This window comes from Rhamphochromis sp. 'chilingali' (genome assembly GCF_963969265.1).
Source record: "Rhamphochromis sp. 'chilingali' genome assembly, chromosome: 17".
Classification (NCBI taxonomy): domain Eukaryota; kingdom Metazoa; phylum Chordata; class Actinopteri; order Cichliformes; family Cichlidae; genus Rhamphochromis; species Rhamphochromis sp. 'chilingali'.
The window spans coordinates 36,132,720-36,153,261 of NC_137944.1; the positions used below are offsets into that span (position 1 = coordinate 36,132,720).

General features: G+C 44.7%; 1 protein-coding gene across 5 annotated transcripts; it reads left to right on the plus strand.

The window, feature by feature from the left end:
* Nucleotides 1-1,264: 1,264 nt before the first annotated feature.
* Nucleotides 1,265-19,007, plus strand: LOC308385211 (uncharacterized protein). Of its 5 annotated transcripts, none has more exons than XM_080864016.1 (4): nt 1,350-1,762; nt 1,846-2,020; nt 14,325-14,577; nt 14,861-19,007. In XM_080864016.1, the coding sequence occupies exon 4, from the start codon at nt 14,960-14,962 to the stop codon at nt 15,215-15,217; it is 258 nt and encodes an 85-aa protein (XP_080720142.1). In that variant the 5' UTR covers nt 1,350-1,762; nt 1,846-2,020; nt 14,325-14,577; nt 14,861-14,959; the 3' UTR covers nt 15,218-19,007. The 5 variants fall into 5 exon arrangements, 3 of the variants coding, with proteins under 3 accessions (XP_080720143.1, XP_080720142.1, XP_080720141.1); XR_013969474.1 differs by lacking the exon at nt 14,325-14,577 and adding an exon at nt 4,152-4,298 and having other exon boundaries at nt 1,372-1,762; nt 14,861-14,968; XM_080864015.1 differs by lacking the exon at nt 14,325-14,577 and having other exon boundaries at nt 1,371-1,762.
* Nucleotides 19,008-20,542: the final 1,535 nt, after the last annotated feature.

A 20,542-nucleotide genomic window follows, 5' to 3' on the forward strand; every position in this document is an offset into this window, starting at 1 on the left:
AAAAGGGAAATGTACTATTAACATTCTATTACATGTATGTGATTATTACAGATTTAATTCATATTTCAGAGTAGTAATTGTAAATTACTTCGTGTAATCAAGATGAGAGACCACGGCTATAAAAGCGAAGGTGGATTTGGGAAGCCTGTCGCAGCCATGTCCTGTCCGTATACGCGAGCCACCCATTGCGGAAGGTGCAAGATTGATAAGGAGAGTCCTCAGAATTCAGCGTATATTGCGGGATAGACAGGATCCTTTAGCTCAGCGCGACAGTGTGCTCATAGAGAGATATCGATTTTCCCGTGAGGGTATTATTCACTTAACCAACTTGTTGACGAGGGGGTGCAGGACCACCACCTGTCTTTTTTTCCTCTGCCCTTTTCTTGGTTGCTGTTATAAACAAACAGATTATTCCAGGGTCTCTTTCCAAGAGACTAAAAGCAATATAAGTGATAAATATTACCATTCTGTAGGATATTCTTATATTTCACTTTTACCTGTTCCCATGTTCTAGTGGGTCCTGTCGTGGCTCTAATGTGAAAGAGGATAAAATATAACATATTATAATATAATGTAATATAATATTGGATAATATAGTGTAATATAATAAATCTACCCTACCGCCTACTGGTGTTGGCCAGAGGGGCCGATGGCGCGATATGGCAGCCTGGCTTCTGTCAGTCTGCCCCAGGGCAGCTGTGGCTACAACTGTAGCTGCCTCCACCAGTGTGTGAATGTGAGAGTGACTGAATAGTGGCATTGTAAAGCGCTTTGGGTGCCTTGAAAAGCGCTATATCAATCCACTCCATTATTATTGTTATTATTAAATTACTTACGAGTTTAATTTGTCAGCAACTTCCTGCCAGCCCTCTCTCCTTGCTTTTGCAGCCTTTGCAGTGTTCCCTTGCGTTCTGATTAAACTCTGAAACTCCTGAAATCCCTCACTCAAGAGTTCTTGCTCTGCTGCCGAAAAATACCGAGCCGAGCGCGCTCCGTCGACATTTTTGCCGACCAATCAGAGGGTTGCCGATCAATGTTTCTACTATCGATGCGTGGCCCCTTTTACGACACCCAGTGATGTCACATTACTGCGTCCAGCTGTACTAATCGTCAACAGCAGGTGTGTTCGGGGAACCGGATTAGCGAGCTCACGGTTAGCGCGATGATTTGATCTTGGATGTGTCATTTGATCTTGGATGTAGTAAGCGACGTACGAAGAACGGGCCCCTGAACAGCGCAGTCCCAGGAACAGCTAAGATACTGTGCAGGACCCTCAAGCTCCCAGTCCTCTGGTAGAGGACCCGAGCTGGAAGGACAGACCGCCCGCAGGGGTGGTACACTCTTTATTAGGGATGGGTATCGAAAACCGGTTCTTGTTGAGAACCGGTTCCCACTGTTTCAATTCCTTGGAATCGTTTGCCACTTTTAAAAACGATTCCCTTATCGATTCCAGTCGCCCCGAATGACGTCATCACGTTGAGTAGCGTCTTTTACCCAGTAGGAAACACGGCGCCTGAGCGGCACAAACGCTCAAAAGTTTGGTTACACTTTATGATAAAGGATGACAACAGGGCAACGTGCAATACTTGCAAAGTAGAGATTTCATCAGAGGGAGGAAACACTACGAACATGCAAAAGCATTTGCTCAAAAAACACGCGATTGCTTTCAACGAATGTCGTGTTTTTGATCCGCTCCGGACTAGCGATGCTCAACCCAGCAGCAGCGGTAGCGTTTCCACGTCCTCTCCCGTTAATACTGCAGGTAACTAATCAATTAGCATTGCATATTATGTTAGCGCGATTTACCTTATTACAAAACCTGCTATTACTGTGCGTTGCATTTAGTGACCATGATGAGAGAGACAGAGTCTGGCTGGCTCAGATGCTGGCAGTTCTCGCTGCAGTCTACCGGTAGCGTCTCCTTTCAGGCCAGGATAGACGAATGTCACCCAGCAGTGTCTAAGTTTGTGGTCAAAGGCTTGCACCCATTTGCCACAGCAGATGCCCCGATTTCACTTTGGTAAGTGAATGTGTTTAATTGTAGGCAGGACATTACTGGATATTCTTGTGTAATTGCTACAGAATAATTTATGTTAAACTTTGTTATTGCTACAGGAGAATATTTATTTTATTATTTTACATATACATTTTTTTTCCTGGGGACCCTGTGACACCCCATTGAAGAGCCGTAGGCTGGATCTCTTAAGATCTCACTGTTGGGTTTGTAAGGCCATGTTACTCCTAAATTTCTATCTTGTTCAAAGAGAAGATATAAAACACAGTTCTAAGCTAATCGACTTTAGTGTTCTCCTTTTTAAAAAAAAAAGAATCGATAAGAGAATCGATAAGGAATCGAATCGTTAAACAGAATCGAAAATGGAATCGGAATCGTTAAAATCTTATCAATACCCATCCCTACTCTTTATATATCTATATTAAACATATGTGCATGTATTATTGTCCATGTTCTGAGCCAGGCACCATTCATACCTGTCGGTCAGTAGAGCTCTGTGTCCAGGCTTCTTCTGTGGTGTTTACACTTCATCTTTGGATTTTCCTCTAAAAACATCTTCATGCTCATCCTGAGCCTGGTTGGAGGACGATGCTGCCGCCACCCGTGTTTCACTAAAGACTGACCGCCATGAAGGGGCAGTGCAGACTTCCTGTGTGCTGTACCTGCAGTGCAGATGTGTCATGAATAATCCAGGTGTGGTTGTTGTTCAGAGGCTGGACTGGCAGCAGGAAACACTGCTGTTAAAGGTGGAGTTTTAATTACTTTTCTTCTAGATGTTGCTGTCTGTGTGTTGTTGACTCGTTCCTGCTTTTATAATCAGGAACAGTTTGGAGTGTGGGTCTGGATTCAGGGAGCGCCCCCTGCTGGCTTTTCAAGGCTGCTGTTGTTTGACCTGCTGTCAAATCTTTGCTGTTATAAATGTGTGAAACAGCAGAGGAAACATTGAAGATTGATCCAAGTATCTGCCCAGGAGCTGATTAATTCAGTACAGAAAGCTTAGTGTGAAACAGGAAGTACGGCGATGGAGAGAACACGAACTTCCAAAATAAAAGTATGGATGGCTCATTATTTAACAGAATACATAGAGCAGTGGTTTTGGGTGGGATTGAATGGTTTTCCAAAATTGTAACATTTTCATTTTTCCTTCTTGATTTTGAACTTTTCCAAATCGTTTCCTGTCACAGTACCGAGTCTGCTGTGTTTGTGTTTCTGACTCTGTAATTATATTATTTGATTATTGTTGTTCGTTTGGTTTCCTGTAGTTCATAGTGGAGTCCTTCCTTCCTCAGTGTTGTGTGTAGTCTTTGTCCCGTGTCCCATGCTCCCTGTTTTAAGCTTGCATGTCTTGAGTTTGAGTCTGTGTGTTTCCTGTTTCTGTGTATCTAGATGTGCGTCCCCTCGTGTCGTTAGGTCTGATTAGTCCCAGCTGTTGCCCCCCCTGTTGTTGTCCTGCTTGTGGATTTAAACCCTATGTTGTCCTCTGTCCGTTGTCGTACCCTCATTGTGTTGTGTTTCCCTCCATGGCCCTGGTTTATTTTCTAGTTTGAGTTTCTTGTTTCTAGTTTAGTTTTGTGTGTTTGATGTGAGTTTTCCAGCAGTAAAGCTGCTGTTTGAGTTTATTCCTCCGTCTCGAGTCCTGCATTTGGGTCCCCATCCTGCCTGCCACACAACACTAACCGTGACATTTTCAGAGACTGGTCACAAAACAATGGCAACGACTGCCCCTCCATTATGTGGAGAGCTGGCTGTAGCTTAGGTGGTAGGGCAGGTTGATGGTTCAATCCCAGAGCACGACTTGTTGAGCCTGTTAGATGGAAACAGCATAGAAAGAGGATTTACCAAATTCAAACTAGAAATGACAGCAGAGGGGACAGAAGACCACCAAAGTGAGACAGGAAGTGACCAAACCAATGACCGACTCACATACCTGAAGGACGAGAATCCAAAGGAACAGGAAGAAGGTTGATATAAATGTAAACCAGGAACCAGCGACATGGAAAACCCTGAAACAAAAACATATTAGAAAGAGACCAAACTCCTGACATTTTCACTTCCTTGGTTTTGCCCCACTCTTTCCAAGAAGCTCTGGTTTCCAGTGGTTAGCTGGGCAAGCAGCTTTGTTTTCCCTGTTTTTCAGGTTGGCCCTGATCAGCATGCGAACAGCAGCCTGTTTACCTCATCAAACAAACTGGCCTTCAGAGCGGCTCCAGGCTGACGACCTCAGCCAGGAATCGATGCTGAGGCTGAGGAACCCTGAGAGGGAAGCTGAGGGTGATGCAGACAGGTCATGTGATGCTCTTTTCTCTCTTTGACTGACCCAGAGAGCATAACAACGATGGGACCAGACTCACCTGTGAACCAGTGGCGTGTCTAGAAAATTTTTGTTGGGGGGGCCAGGTAGGGGCACAGATTTGGAGAAGGGTGGCAGATGTAATTGGCAGATAATGTTAAAAACAATTCTACCAGCCGTTAACCATAATTCAATAAAACTATAAACCTAATAACTGAATGCGCTTTTAACTCTTATTAGAATGAGATTTTAACCACTACGGTGCAAAGTTGTTAGATACTGTGTTGATAAAGTACAAGAGATACAATCAGTGCTCTGTCAGTATTTACTCAGCAGTCAAGGACAGCAATATTTGCATAGTATTTTTACTGACATATAGTGCACATATGTTTTGGGCAAAAACTTTTTTTAATATTAAAATACGAAAAAATTTTAACATACAATTGGCAAATTAGCCAATGCAAAACTTTATCTGCCTGTTAAAAAAAGAAGATCATCTTCTCACAAACTGGTGTTTGATTGTGAAACAGGAAAAAGTGGGGAAACAACTGAAAAGACGAACATTTGAATAAAACCTGAAAGCAAGTAAATACTTTCTATGCTGCCTTATGGTAAACTTTGGTAATATTGATCAAGAACAACACTGGCTGATGATGAAATACAGTCAGCTGGCATGGTGACACTACCAGTATTAACCTGCAGGGCTGGACTGGGACAGAAAATCGGGCATTTTGACTACAGACCGGCCCACCAGGTATTAAAGCCATAAAGCCTTTGAATGAAAACAAACGCTGCTGTGACAGTGATGTACAGTCTTGTTGGTATATGTATGATTTCTATACATTTTACGTCAGATAAAAACTTTCAGATAATTATTTAATAAAAGCTAGACATTTTAAATGAGAATAAGAAAGTATTTCTTTGTGCCCCCCTCTCCCTGTTAATGCCCTACCTGCCCCCTGGCAACACTTTGCTAGACCCGCCCCTGCACAGTTACCAGCTGTCAGCTGCTTAGAAAAGGATCCTGGTGTTATTTGTCTCTCAGAAACAGTTCATAACTTCAACTCATCCATGTCACCTAAAAGGTAAACCTGTTTCTCCATCACCCGTTCAGCTCTGATGGTTCAGTAAGGACATCTCCTGGTTTCATCTTCATGTTTCCCTCTCACCACATATCCAAACCGACATCATGACCAGCAGCTTTACAGCTGTGGCTCCAGCAAACATCAGCTGATACTAGAAATTAATATTAAATAAATTCTAACAACAGCTGATCAAGCTTAAACGTGCTGCTGTTGTTTAGCGCGACATCTGCTGGTTTCCTCTTTCTGGCGCAAAGTGGGCGATAAAAAAACGAGAGCCGATCAGCTGATCATTGATCAGTTTCATGATTGAAGTAGAAACAGGAGAGAGAGAGAATGAGAGAAGAAGAGGCAGCTGTGCAGCAAAGACACAGAATAACTCCAGCTTTGTGTCTTTTTCATTGTAGCTGAATTACGGGACAAACTGTTCCTTTTCACCTCAATAAGAAACGCGTAATATTTTCTCTGAATGTGAGACGATTCCGTTTTTTATGGGACGGTTGGCAACTCTACTAACGAACCTTATGAACAAAATAAAGTTCAACATCAGTAACATCATAGCACCACCCAGCTGTATAGAAACTCCGTCATGCTAGCTAGTAGCAGTACGGAAAAGTCAGCATAACGAAAATAAACTCCACCTAAACTTGGTTCATATCTGACCCAGAGAGACTGCAGGTCATAACTTCTTACCTGAAGTTCGGTTCACCTGACACTCTCGGACCGGGCGGCCGCCTCGGGGCTCTGCTCCTCCTGCCTCCCCTTCCCTCATCCACCTGCTGGCCTCTGTGGCAGCTCCACCACAGCCACCACCAAACAGCTGAGTTATTTTTACACATCAGCCAGCATCTGGCCAATCCACCACCTCTCATTGTTCGTGCCATTACAAAAATAAATAAATAAATAAGTCATCAGCCCACTGGGCAAATCACCGGTGGGCTGATGGCCAGTCCAGCTATGTTAACCTGTTAATCAAGGGTCCCCGATCCCAGTCCATGAGGGCCAGTGTCCCTGCAGGTTTTAGATCTCACCCTGGGTTAACACACCTGAATCACATGATTAGTTCATTCCCAGGCCTCTGGAGAACTTCAAGTCGAGAAAGTAATTTATCCATTTAAATCAGCTGTGATGGATCAAGGACACATCTAAAACCTGCCGGGACACCGGCCCTCGTGGACTGGGACCCCTGGTGTTAATCTTTCGCCGACAAATAGTTTTCTGCGGTGCCTCTTTCGTGCTTGGCTCTCCTTCCTTTGCTAACATGATGCTCATAGTGCAGAAGCCGATGCTGCATTCACTTACACTCGGATATCTGAGCTTCACTGTGAAAACATAATCATACATTTGATATTTCATTGAATGTTATTGTTTTAGCTGGCCAGTCTGGTTGGGGGGGTGGCCTGTGCCCCCCCCCCAGGCCACCCCGCTGGACACGCCACTGCTGTGAACACATCACTGCAGACACTGTTGGGTTTTCAGATTCCCTTCAGACTAATAACAAGAAACAGCTTTCCATCAATCAAGTTCATCAGTTGATCAGCAAAGGAGGAGCTGCAGCTGATAGGACATGACACTGGCTTCGTTTCAGCCATCCAGGGTGTTTGCACCAGTGAAAAACAACTAAATATATGTAAAAATAAAGGAAACAGGGTCATAAACAGTTTAGCTACCTGTTGAATTACTGTGCTGTCATTTCCTGCTCTCCTCTGAATCACCGTCTGGTTTCAGAGCGTCCACAAACAGCTCATCCTTAGAAGGCTCCTCTCTCTTTCTCCCACTCAGATCAGCATCCTCCTCTCTCGCCCACTCCCACTCCTCCACTCTCTCCACGCCAACACATTGCTTCACTCGAGCGGCTGCAAACATGTTACGCAACAGACGACACAGCAGAGAGGTTTGATCTGCAGGAAGTAACCCGACCTCAGCGTTCACAGCTGGACCGCCGTGTGTGTGTGCGTGTGTGTGCGTGTGTGTGTCACACACTCTTTAAAATCAAAGTGTTCGGGCTGCTCAACAAAAATTAAACTCTGTGATTCAAACGTTTGCTGTTTCTGACGACGTTTTCTGATCAATAATACGTCCAATTCGATCGGATGTTGGCTCCGGGTTCATGTTCAGACTGTATGAGCCACATTTACTGCGTGTACAGAAAAACACAGACTGAAACAAAACGCTGTTTCTCACCAGTGTCTATAATAATCAATAATCAGTATAACAAATACCTAAAATAAGGATAAAAAGAGCAAACTCAGGTGTAAGCAGTCACACTCATTCAGCTACAGCAGTCCTCACACAGAGGCTGAGTGTGTGAGGAGTGTGTTGTTTCTCTGTGTGTATATGGGGGGGGGGGGGGGTGTCACAGTCTGTTTGTGGGTCTTACAGTGTGGCTGCATGGATTGGGGGGGGGGGGGGGGGTATCACAGTCCTGTATCAGCCTCACAGCTTGTGTGAAGAACCCCTCCAGCATCCTGATGCTCCTGCAGCTGCTCTACTTGTCACCAGATGGCAGGAGGGAGAACAGGCCATGGTGGTGGGGGGGGGGTCTCTGATGATGGAGACTGCTTCCAGGGATGGGAGAGGGACTCCAGCTATCCTACTGGCAGTCCTAACAAGCCTGTTGTTCCAGCTGCCAAACCAGCTGTGAAGCTTAGCGTCAGGATGTTTTCTGTGGGGCGAGGTGTCGGGGGTCCTGAGTCTCCTGAGGGGCTGGAGATGCTTTGTGCCTTTTTGATGCTGGTGTGCTGGTGGAGAAGGATGGGCCGTCAGCTAGGTGCCCACCCAGGAACACTGCTGACCCTCTCCACAGCAGCACCATCTACGGTGAGGTCAGTGTCATGATGTTCGCCTGGCCTCCTGAAATCGGTCACCATCTCTGTCAAGCTGCATCAGCACGACTGCCTGATGTGCTTCAAAAGCAGCCGCTCAAAGCATTAGCTCACAACTGGTGTGAGGGCCACGGGCCGAACTGGGTTTGCTTTCTTTGACACTGGAGTTTTGATGGTGCTCTTGAGTTGTGGCACGGCTGCCTGATGTGCTGAAGTGTCTTTAAAGCTCAGGAATCTTATCTGGTCCTGCCGCCGTGTCTGGGTTGATGCTGGCCTTTCTCCTCTCAGGTGTCCCGGTGGCAGTGGAAGCGTGTGTGCCCGGGTGGTGTTGTTAATCTCAAACCACGCATAGAAGTTCTTCAGTTTATCTGGTAGAGAGCGGCAGGGGAGGGGCTTGTAGTCAGTGAGGCGTTGAAAGCCCTGCCAGAGCCCTGACCCCGTGACAGCTTCTTCCTCGCTTGGACTATGAGCTGCAGCATCTCCCAAGCTTTGTTCTGAGCTCTCAGCAGAGAATAAGCGTCTCTGGTTAGTCTGTGGTTAACGGGACCGTATCTGATGTATACTTATTGATCCCTGCAGGGAAATCAGTCCTCTGCGTTTAACCCATTCACTCTGTGAAGCAGTGGGCAGCCACCAATCCCAGGGAGCAGTGTGTTGGGACAGTACCTGCCTCGGGGTAGCCGTTCAGTGGATTCAAACCCCGACCATCCGATCCCCCGACTCAGCTGTGGAGTGGCACTGTGACACATGAACTTCATGTGTAGGAAACACGCGGGCTGCTCGCCGTTACGTTATGAACCAGCACAGTGAGCTCTGACCTCCACCCAGTTCAAACTTGTCCAGAACTTTCCGACATTCCTTTGATCTTTACGGTGACGGCTGTTCAAAGGCTTCACGCTGATGGTGCTCTGAGTGAGAGTGGCACCTCTGAGGTCAGCATGATTTGCTCCATCAAATCTAATTACTTATTTTAGGTTTTCACGCATTTTCAGAGCCACAGCTGCAGCCTGCAGGGACTCTGAGACTCCTGCATTATAAAGCAGAGCATGCTGCTGTGTGTGCTTTCACCTCTACAGTGATGAATCAGCTCAACGTGGCCTCTAATAAAACTGTAAATAGCATCCACATGATGGAAATCAGCTTTAAAGGACTGATTCCATGTTCTCAAAAAGTCCACACCTCGCTTTCTTTTCCTGCAGAAGTTCAGAAAGTGAAGCTGAACTGAATGAGAATGAAGGAGGAGACGGGCAGCGGTGAAATATTAAAGAGGGAAGGAGGAGAAAGTTTAGCTGTGCACCATCAGCAAACCCTCCACGGGCGTCCTGCCCTTGCCACGTGGAAGCCTGTGCTTTCAGTGTTGAACTTGATTGTCATCAACCTGCCAGGCGGCAGGTGGGTGTCAGGTGGCCGTGGACACCCACCTTTGAGAACAAGGCGACATAGAGCTTGGATGCGTTCAAATCAAGGTCAGAGGTCAAGTTTTGTGAAAATGTTGTGAATGTGCCAACCCGCGAGTTTTTAAACCATGCCACAGGTGTGTTTAAACAGCTGAGGTGCAGGCGCTGACATGCATGCATGCATATTTACTTTGCAGCTTTCTCAGTGGTGCAGTATAACATGAGGCTATACCAGCGCCGTCTTCTAGTCTTCTGACATGACATCCAAAGCGTGGTTAAACTCATTCATAATCCTCATCCTTCTGCTGTCAGATTGCTGTGACTGTGTGGATTTGCAGGCCAGGCCTCAGTTTGATAGCAGGATGCCTGAAGTTCAAAGAGCCAACAAGCTACCAGCTGCACCTGTTGGAAGATATGATGCAGTGTAGGGTTAGTGACCTGGAGCTGACACACCCAATCATCCTGCTCACCGAGGGGTAGCGCTGGAAGCTGTGAACCAGAGCTGCCTGAGGTGCACTGTTAGACTTTTCATCGCCACTTTACGGTAACATACTGGCGTCACTTTGCCAGCGTCATGCCGTGTTACGGTAGCTCACCGTTCTGCAGGATGATACCGTTTTTTGCTGGTGTGGTATAATACTCTTGGACAAATTATGGTAACGCACCGTAGCCTTTTTTACGGTATCTCACTGGCGACAGTTATGTCAGTGAGATACCGTTATGTCGTTATGTCGTAAATTACGTCAACAAAGTAACATCATACTGTGATTAATAAATTGGTATACTACCGCTTATTCACGGTATGTCACTGTAAGCCCGCTGCAAGGTAATAAACTGCAATATATTAACCAGTAACTTACCGTTGGTACGCATCATCAGTACCAAAAATATTCATCTCTGCTAGAGGATACCGTGTCCTAACAGGCGGTCATTTACTCTTTTAAAAGGTCGTAATTTACCGTAATTTCAGTTAACAGTAACATACTGTAAGAGACTGGAGGGTTCCAAAAAAACTGGTCACTTAAATTATACAAGAAATTTACTAAAAATGGTAAAAACAGTTACCTAATTTGAAGTTCTCCACTCAAATTCAGTAAGCCACTGGAGGAAAGTTGTGACATGAGGGTTAATGTGAACAACCTTTCGCTTCACAGTGGTCCCAGTCTTCCTGCTTGTCCCAACCTTGGAGGTACATTTTGTTCCCTCTTCAGGGTTTATCCTTACAAAAAACCTTGCACCCGCTGACTCCTGGTATTCCAGGTTCAATACATAGAATGAACCAAAGAAGACTGACATTGCATCAGCAAAGATGTTCTCTTTGTCCAGCTCAACAATTACACGCCCCTCTGCACTCACCATCCAGCAGGTGGCGGTCATTGAACTTTGTCCTTAAATGTATAGGGGCAACATGTTGTCATTATGCAACATAAAATAATTTCAATACTTCACTTCTTCACACTGTCTAGATAGTCATAAAGCAAATACCTACGTACAGTTAATTATTAATGGCCTTGTGTACATAAGTCCATTTTAACATATTATAATTGTACATAATTGGGAATTATTCTGCACATTAAACACACCTAACAAAGAGTCAGCCCAGTTAAATTACCGGAGGTGAAACAACTGTATGGTTATTTTGGAGTTTATAGTTTGTGCTGCTGTTAAACTTTACAGTATTGACTTCAGTATTTCTGCTGTTGGTGTAGCTAGACTACTGTTGATCAGTAATATGTAATGTGAAATTTGATATTGTTACTTTGCTGGATTCACTGAGACACATGTCCAACAACCTTGGTTTATAAAGGAAATCACAGAAATTTGAGCTAACAAAACAGAGACTGGATACCTGTGTCCACGAAAAGCTCCTGTGCCAAGCAGAAATTTTAATATGGTCTAATCAGCTCTATTTCATAAATGACTTCTTACCAAGCATAATCAGCCTTGGGGTGCTTGGCAGGCTTTTAACATGCAAGCTGAACAATATAAATTTGCGTGCACTGAAGCCACAAAATTTAGAAATACACAGTTGCAAAAAGTTCAGTGACCAATTACCTTTCCTGAATGACATATTCAATGCAAAAAATAAGAGTATTGTCAATAGGGACCAATTCCCAGTTTTTACATGATCAAAATTATTCACAAAAGGCTTCAATAAACAGAAAATGTGTGCCAACAAGAGAACAGTGCACAAAAATGAAAAGATATTTGAGCTCGACGCTTTAATGGGTTTAACATGACTTAGTCAGCACTCCGCACCGTACAGGTAGTACAAGCACACCTGAAAACACTGACCAGCTAACAGCTTTAAGCATTTGGGCGCAACCTCGGTAGTTCACCGATTCACCTGTTGCAAACGTCCAAGTTTCTATCAAGTCTCATAAATCCATCGGCAAATTACCTAACTAGTCTTTTGAGTCTCCACATTCAGAGATATTGACATTTTGTCTTTAAATGAAAATATCCTGGTAGCTTAAAAGTCAAAACAAACAGTACTAAGAACGCATTTCGGACTTCTCTCGAATAAGTGAAAAAAACACTTACCTTCAGACTGATTAGCTGGTTCCGATCCAACTTTAATGTGTCCCATGTCAGTCCGTTTTAGGGAAATAGTGTTAAGTGGTTTCATTTAATTTTGAGATACTCCCGCATGGACGAGCAATTTGGAGTCTAGCAGAGTTCCCACGAATAGCATACGATCTTCAGATATAATCCGATCAACCTTGCATTTAACCCGATTGAACATCCAGTTACCTCTGACTACTTCTAAGTTGCACATGTTAACGGTCTCATCATCACTCTGTGCTGCAGCGAACTGTATCTGTGGCACAGAATATTTGATGGCCATGTCGTTCTCCTGCTTTGCAGCTTTTTTTGAGTCTGAATTGCGGCTTAAACGTGCAAAACTAAGAGAAGCAGATCAATATTTTCTTCTTATTGTTATTTAATGGTGGTTGGCAACCAGCGAAAGGAGCATTAACCACCTCGAGCAATATTTTCTATCCCCATTGTTGTTTTGAAAGTGAATACCCGACGTGTGCGTCATACGTCACGTTGTACGTCAGGTGAAGGTGTGGTGTCGGCTATCGCACCTGTCGCATTACAAAGCTTTAAAACATAACAATCGCTTTAAAAACACAACCCAACGCGCTAAACTGTGATAATGTGTTACATTATCACGTATATCCAGGACATCTCTTCTGAACCAAGACGAAGTGGTGCTACAAAGGAATTATTTCTTTAGGAGAGCATTTAATAGCAGTCTGGCCTGCAGCAAAATGCACCGCTAAAAATACAGTTTCTGCTTGTCCCAGAATTTATTAATTTTGAGAGTGAAGTTGTAGGACTGATGCTGGTTAGTGGTGTAGGTTTCATGGATGTGACACCTTGTGTAAAATGACGACCAGAGCATATTATTAGGTCAGTTCACTGTAGTTAGGCAGAGGTGTCTTAAAAATTACCATCTTATACAAAACAAATGAAGGTTCAGTATAAGAAAGAATAAGAAGAGAAAAAAGCAACATCCTGCTAAATGAAGTCATGTTTAAACATTACTCTAAATGTAGCCATTAGTTTTTGTTGCTGGCCATACAAAAAATAAGTATACTTCAATTATATTTCCCAAGTATACCTTACCTAGTACGTATACTAATAATGCTTCTTGGGACTATATTGGCCCCCGTTTTAGTACATAACAGTATTCTTGAAATTAACTTTTAGATGTACTTTTTGTTCACCATAATTGTACTAGCATAATGTCATAATGTCTACAAGGGTATAATTAAAATATACTCGACTCTATCACAATACTAACCTTACAAGTATACTATTAATTAATAGTATTAATAATGTTTCACATTGTTTGACTAAACAAATACATTTATTAATATATGAGGTTCCATTCAGTTCAAGGAATTAAATTTTAGTGTGGCTGCAACTTACTCCTTAAGTTAAAAATGATGCTGTATATTGTAGTTTATATGTTATACTGCTTTCACAGTGAATCACATTTTATAGTAACACACTCTGAATGAGGATTTAAGTAATTACTCTTAGATCTACAGTAGAAAACAACATAAATCCGGATGGTGTAATAGTATAATCTCAGTAACATCACCAATTGTTACATTTGCTGTATTTTACAGCTGTTTCCATGAGTACGGTGAGTTACCGTAAAAATAATATAATCTCATGGAATTTTCCCACAATTACATGCAAATTACAGTACTAAACTGCTAACATCCTTTAGAGTTTTTTACTGTTGATTTTGCAGTACTAAGCTATGGAAATTACTGCAAAGGCTAACAGTGTGGTTCAGAGGCTGACCAGGATGGCAGGACAGAGACATCAGTCCTCAACAACACACCTCTAAGGTTCCTGGCATGCAAACGTTGGTAGATGTCGTTTGATGGTAATCTGTTTCTTTATTGGACGGGGAGGAAAAGGCCGTGTTGGAGGTTTAGGGTTTGTTAAATATGCATCAGAACCATTTGCACACATCCCGAGCTTCATCTTCAAACTATTTCTGTGAACTCTTTTTACTCTAAATTAGGAGGCCTGGAAAACCACTTTGATAACCTCCTTCTCTCCAATTAGCACTCAATGCGCATTCTTCATATCCATGCTGTTTGGACGAGGACTGATGTTCACCTGGTTTGTGGCCTGTAGAGGAGATGCGAGTAGCAGAGGTTCAGTCCAGCACTGTTTGACTTTCAGGTTTTGGATGCAGAGAGGAGGAAAACGCAGCAACATTTGAAGCCTGTTGAGCTCAGCTTTAATCTGCATGTGGGAAGCAAATGAGGAGCTTGTTTCCAGAAGCAGTGTTTCAAAGGAACAACGCCCACAGACCCGCCCACAGGCTGCTGGCAGGAGAACAACAGCAGGAGGACAACACTGAACTTACAGAGACGTTCACAGCTCGGCTTTATGAGGACAAAGAGACTCTTGGAAACACTTCTGTCCATCGCAGGTTACAAAGCATCACAACGCACATGCTCCCAGAAAGCACCAATGAATGTTACTGACCCTTTCTGTGTACGCGGCGAGCTGCAGGGTTCATTCTTGCTCCTGTTTTAGGATTTCAGGTCATTTATGCAGCTATGCAGATGATGCTGTGTTTCAGTGCACAGCCCGGTGTCGTCGACGTCGTTGGTTATTGTCGTTGTAACTTAACCTTCTCTCTGAAGCTGCAGGGTAGAATAATAAGAGGTTAGTGTTCTTCACATTCCTGTTTCTGCTGTTTGTCTCTGCAGGCATTTCAGACGCTGACCTCGTGACTCAAAGATGATCATCTCCTCTGGACCGAGAAGGAGAATCAGCTTCTGAAGCCACCAAACATTTCTCACCCCAACATGGCAGACGACCTCTACAGCAGCACCTTCTCTGCTTCGGAATCAGACTTCTCCTCATCGTCTTCGTCCTCAGCTTCAGCCGCCTTCCTCACACTCGAGCAAAGGGCGGCCTTCATTTTCGTCCTCATCCTCTTCATCTTCTTGGGCCTCCTGATCGTCCGTTGTTTCCGTATCCTCCTGGACCCGTATCGGAGCATGCCCTCCTCCACCTGGACCGACTACATGGAGAAGGACACCTTTGATTATCGGATTTCCTGACAGGCAGCCTGAGAGGCAGCAACCCTGACAAACGACAGTTAAACTGAGGCGACAATCACGCTAAGAAGGTGAAGCACAAACACAGGTGCACATTTTCCCACAAGGCGGAGAGAAACCAGACGACAGGCCACAGGGTTAAATATGCCTCTGTGACACTTTGTTGGTGTATAAAGTTTATTTATTCTACAGAAAGTTGGTGAAAAGTTCGAGCAGAAAAGGCGAGCTCCAAGTTTAATAAAAACACGACTTTCCAAATCGCTGAATAACTTTGATGATGTGAGCAGCTGTGGTTTGCTTCCACAGCCACTTTAGTCTGATGTTAGGCCTCTTACCTGGTACTGCTGAGGCGTTGTTGTTATATATGAAGTGTGGCAGGTGGGAAAAGGAAACGTGCGCTCTGTGTTTCTATAGCTTCCGGTCTGATTGTCGCCTCAGTCTGCCCGGCAGGCAGCACATCTGGGTAAAAATCTGCATTTGTCTCAAATCAATCAGTGTAATTGGAAATGTGTGAAAGTATTGAAGACATGCAAAGTCCTCAGATATGAACAAACAGCTCATGCAGATCAATTTGCACGTTTGGAGTTCTGATTGGTTTGAGATGTGCAGGTGCCATTTTTGCTCAGAAGCCACCAACGTTTAAAAATCCCTGCGCTCCGAGTGTTACAGGTGACGGATTTCTACAAGCAGCGAGCTGCCTGCCGGGCAGCGTGTCAGGGCTGCCGTCTCTCATGGAGAAGACAGTCTTTTTGGTTTTTCTTTTACTTTTTGTTCTCTTTCTGAACTTTTATTGACTCAGACTCAAAGAACTTACTCTGACAGCTGCTGAAGCTCACTGAGGACGCGCAGCCTTATTTGGAGGAGGAGGCTCTGCTGATGAGTCTGCAGAGCCGAGATGTTTCCAACATCTCTCCATCGTCCTCCTGCCGGGCTGTTGCTTAGTAACCAGTGATGTCTGCAGCCAAAACACAGAAAACAAACGACCCTCAGCTGCTGTTTCACCAGTCTGGCCCGAAGCCGACTGTCCGCCACAGCCGGCGCTGAGATCACATCCACAGGTGGGTCTGACCTCAATCTCTGCATCCAATCACAGGAAAGAAGAACCGGAATGATGAAGACTGCTCTCACACCATCAGCCATCCCAGAGGAGCGCAGAAAATGTGCTTCATTGCGACGTTTCTGGAAGTGCTGACACGGACTCATTTTTATGGACTTTAACAGGTTCAGTTAGCGATCACACTGAACGATGACCGTGCTCCCCTCTGCCAGAGCACACCACAGCTTAACCTGTGAACATCTGAACAGTCAGCAGGTCATCGTGACCCATCCAGGGCCGTGACGGCAGTTTGGGTTCAGCCAGTCTCATAAAAAGTTTGTATATTTGAGACACTTTACTGCCAGAACACCTGGGTCAAATGTTCCCGTGTGGAAGGTGTGGTGATTACATTCAGTTCCAAATATGATGAATGGGTTTAATCCAACATGTTAGATCACCTGGTCACATGAATATTTCAGTAAATATAGCAGGTTTAGGTTCTTGTGCTGGAAGCATGAATGTTCTGTCTGCCTTCCAATCGCAGCAGATCATGGTTCACTGTTAAATCTCAGTTCAGACACTCTGCCAAACACTTTACCACACTGCCAAGTGGGATGAAGAAAAGTCTCCCATCTAAAACACAGGATGAGAAATAACTGCTGTAAATTCTTCTATATGATCAGTTTAGTGTGCTAATGAACCTGAATCCATCAAACTCTGCGTCTGTTTGGAGATGCAGACTTTCCATAAAGTGGCTGAAACCATCGAGGCAAGAAGGAAGTCATGTTAGGGGAAGCCCACTGTCCTCGAAGGTTAACCCTTTAAAGACTTTGAGTTTTTGTCTGTTGTGCTTTTTGTTTTTGTTTCTGGAAGCACGACCGTGTCTCCATTTCCTCTCCATAAACGTGTTCCAGCCTGTTTTCAGGCAGAGAATCAAAGTTCTGCTACACGACAGTCTGCTAATCTCAAAACTGGAGGACTTAATGGATTTAATGGTTTCTTATCAGAAGCAGACCTGGTGACACACTTATGGACGACCTTGTCGTGCGTCGCAGCGCTGCTCTCCTGACCTGCTGCTTTGGAGCAGCTTTAGTACCTGAGGGACTTCGAGGCTCATCCTGCTGTAATGAGAGAAAATAAGCGTTTCTTTAATTTCCGTTGCTGCACTAAATGTTCGGTGCAGCTTTTCCTGAAGTTTGATGGGAGCAGAGAGAACAGCTGTGGAGGAGACCTCTTCCCACAGCAGCAGCTCTGCACTGATGTGTTTTTGCTTTTTCCTCGGGCCGCCTGCAGAAGCTCTGCTGTAAAGGGCTTCCTCGTGGTTGGAGGTCTCCTGTCAAACCTGTGAGCTGAAAAATCCCCTCGAGCAGACAAACAGTTTGAAGCCGGTGAAAATGAAAGGCCTCCCCTCTCCGGGTTTTCATCATGCAGGTCAGCTGAGGTGTGGATGGCAACGCGAAACAGACGGCATCGACTGCCAACTCCAACACAGTGAGCAGTCCGGCGTCCCTGAAGATGTTTGTGATCCTCAGACTGGGACTTACGGGGTTTCCCGACCCGTTTCCTGTGCCTCCGTGGATCTGCCTCCCAGTATTCCTCCCTCTTTCTTTCTGTGAAACTCTAAAAGTCTCTGAGGCACTTTGGGGGGGCGCTGCTGCCGGGGATACCCTGAAGGAGAAGCCATCGGCAGAAAGCGAAACGGGTGATTGTTGTCCCTGTGCAGCAGAGGGAGGCCTCTTCTCATCAAAGCACAGCGGGGTCGTGGATCTGAGATCTTTGGATTTTCTTTTTCGTTCATTTTTAAAGTTTTGGGGCTCGCTCCAGTCCCAGCAAAGCCCTCCGTCACATCACAGACAGCAGTTTTGATTTCTTCAGCACATGAGTGAGCATCACTGAAGAGTTCGTTCGCTCTGCTGCTCCAGTCACGCTGACTGTCATGGACACGTCCGTGTCCAACAGCTCCAAACGGGCTTCAGACTCCATTTAAAATAAATAAAAATTCAATATGGGCTTCAGCACTCTGGTCCTGAAATGTTCGATTTTTATAGTTAAAAATGAAAGAATGACTTCAGTCCTACATTTCAGCAGATTTTCATAATTTGATCAACTTAAAATTCCCAGATTGTTTTTAAATTTAGCATAAACATGTATTATCTGAAGAAAATCTGATCTGATAGGTTAAACTTGGGCTTTTTTACTATGTAACATTAATATTATTGTTATAATTCAAATATGAATTATGACTCAGGTCATATATTCATCTGTATCGCGACTCAAACAGCGAAACACCAACGTGACGACAAACAAACCCGTTTCCTGTTTGAGGCTTCAAACGTTTTCCTCACAGGGACGCTGGAGACTTTCCTGCTGTCGTTTGTTTAACAGGAAGTCCTTCTTTTACCGTGACCTCCATGAGTCCTTTTCTTTCACACTACTTTCAATAATAATAATCATACTCTCTGTGTCTCCGTAGAGTTTACAGGTCACTGTATGTCACACTCAACACATGTAAGAACACACACTCAGCAGTAAACGAGTGCATTACTGAGTATATTACTCCAAATAGTTCACAAACACTTTTCTAATCTCTGCTTTTCTTCGCACAGTCTCACAAAATGTCCCGGCTGCCTGTCACGAGGCACACCTGTGACAATATATCATATACAGTCTGTGCACGTGCACTTCCTGTAACACACACAGCGACTCACTGCCAAACTAAGCTCCACCCCTCCGGTCTGTCCCCCTCCTGCCTCCATCTGTCAGTTTGCAGGTGAAGCACATGTTGCTAAAGCTTATAAAGAAGAAAAACTGCGATAACGGAGTAAAAGAAGTGTGAGTAAGTGGCTCTGTCTCAGACTCTCATGACGCTACTGTCAGCTGCTGCACACCTGTGCAGATGTGCTTTAAAGCTGTGGACAGGTGTGCACGCACGCAGTCTCGTACACCTGCACTGTGGGGACAAAGACGTGGACACACTTTGTTTTTGTTCTGTCCGTGGGGATTTGTGTGCTCTCTGAGTGGCTCCACATTATTATGCAGTGATGTGTGGAGTACCAGAGGCTCCAAACACGAGTGATATGCAGTCTGAGGGGGGGCTGTCCTACTCAGGCTCGTTTCCTCACAAATGTGGAGCCATTTGCACAGCCGAGGTAATCCTGTGCAGTTTATGTCTTATTTGCTAAATGGGAGTGAAGCCAGCTCGTTTTCCCTGCAGCTCTCCGTCCGCAGGTGGAGCTCAAACAGCAGCTAAACTCCCAGGATTACACTGATGGCTTCAGTTATTACCCTTATTCCCTCCTTTCGTTTTAATGTAGACACGACAAAGACCCTGTGGCTGAGTCCAGGGAGAGCAGCGAGAGTCAGAGACGAGGGAGGCAGTGAGACGTTCATTAAGCCTCCGTGGATAAACACAGCAGGCAGGAAGTGTCGTCATTCGTGCAGCCGAACCTGAGAGCCAAATACAGGAAGAGTGATGAGCTGACGGTGGGCCAAAGTATCCAGTTCACTATGGTCGTGTCCAAATTCATGGGCTGCATCCCCCTGAGTCTACGTGGGCCGGGTCCTCAGAAGGTCGGGTAGGCCGGAAGTAAACGGCTGTGGAATGTGACGGTCTCGCCTTCAGATTAGCGTCGCCGCTGTCTCGGTGGAGTTCAATAAACTCAGCCGTCTGCTCCTTGCTATCTAAAATATAACAGGACACTGGCGTAAATTCTCGACCGTCTCACACTTCTGTTTAATCAGTTTTCTGTTTGACGTTTAGTCAGCTGTGTGAAAATCCCAGAGGAACCCACCCGGGGGATTAATAAAGTTTTATTTTATCTAATCTAAGAACTTTAATCTCAGCCAAACCGATTTACTCACGAACAAACAAAACACTGAAAAAAGCCCAACAATAACATTTTTAGGTTGTCTAAGTGACTTATATATTACGTTTAACCTGAGCAGCGAAACTCCGCGGTGATCTGAAAATGATGTGCCGGGAGTTGTGCCGTTCTCGGCCGCATCAGTGACCCTCGAGCTCCCGGCTAGCTGTCGAGCTGGTGGGTAGCAGACGTCTCCGAAAACATCGAAGCACTTTTGCAAATATGCGATATCTTGATAAACCGAGCAGATATTTGATGTTTACACAGCTACTTTCTGCCTGAAAATATGTTAAAAGTTTATTTTGTGACCCAGAAAGATTAATAAGAGTGATTTTAAAACTTAGTAGCGGCCGCCATTATTGGAAACTAGAGTTTGGCTGGGCCACGCTATGAATTCTGGGATATGGTAGGTCACGAAGGATACACCCG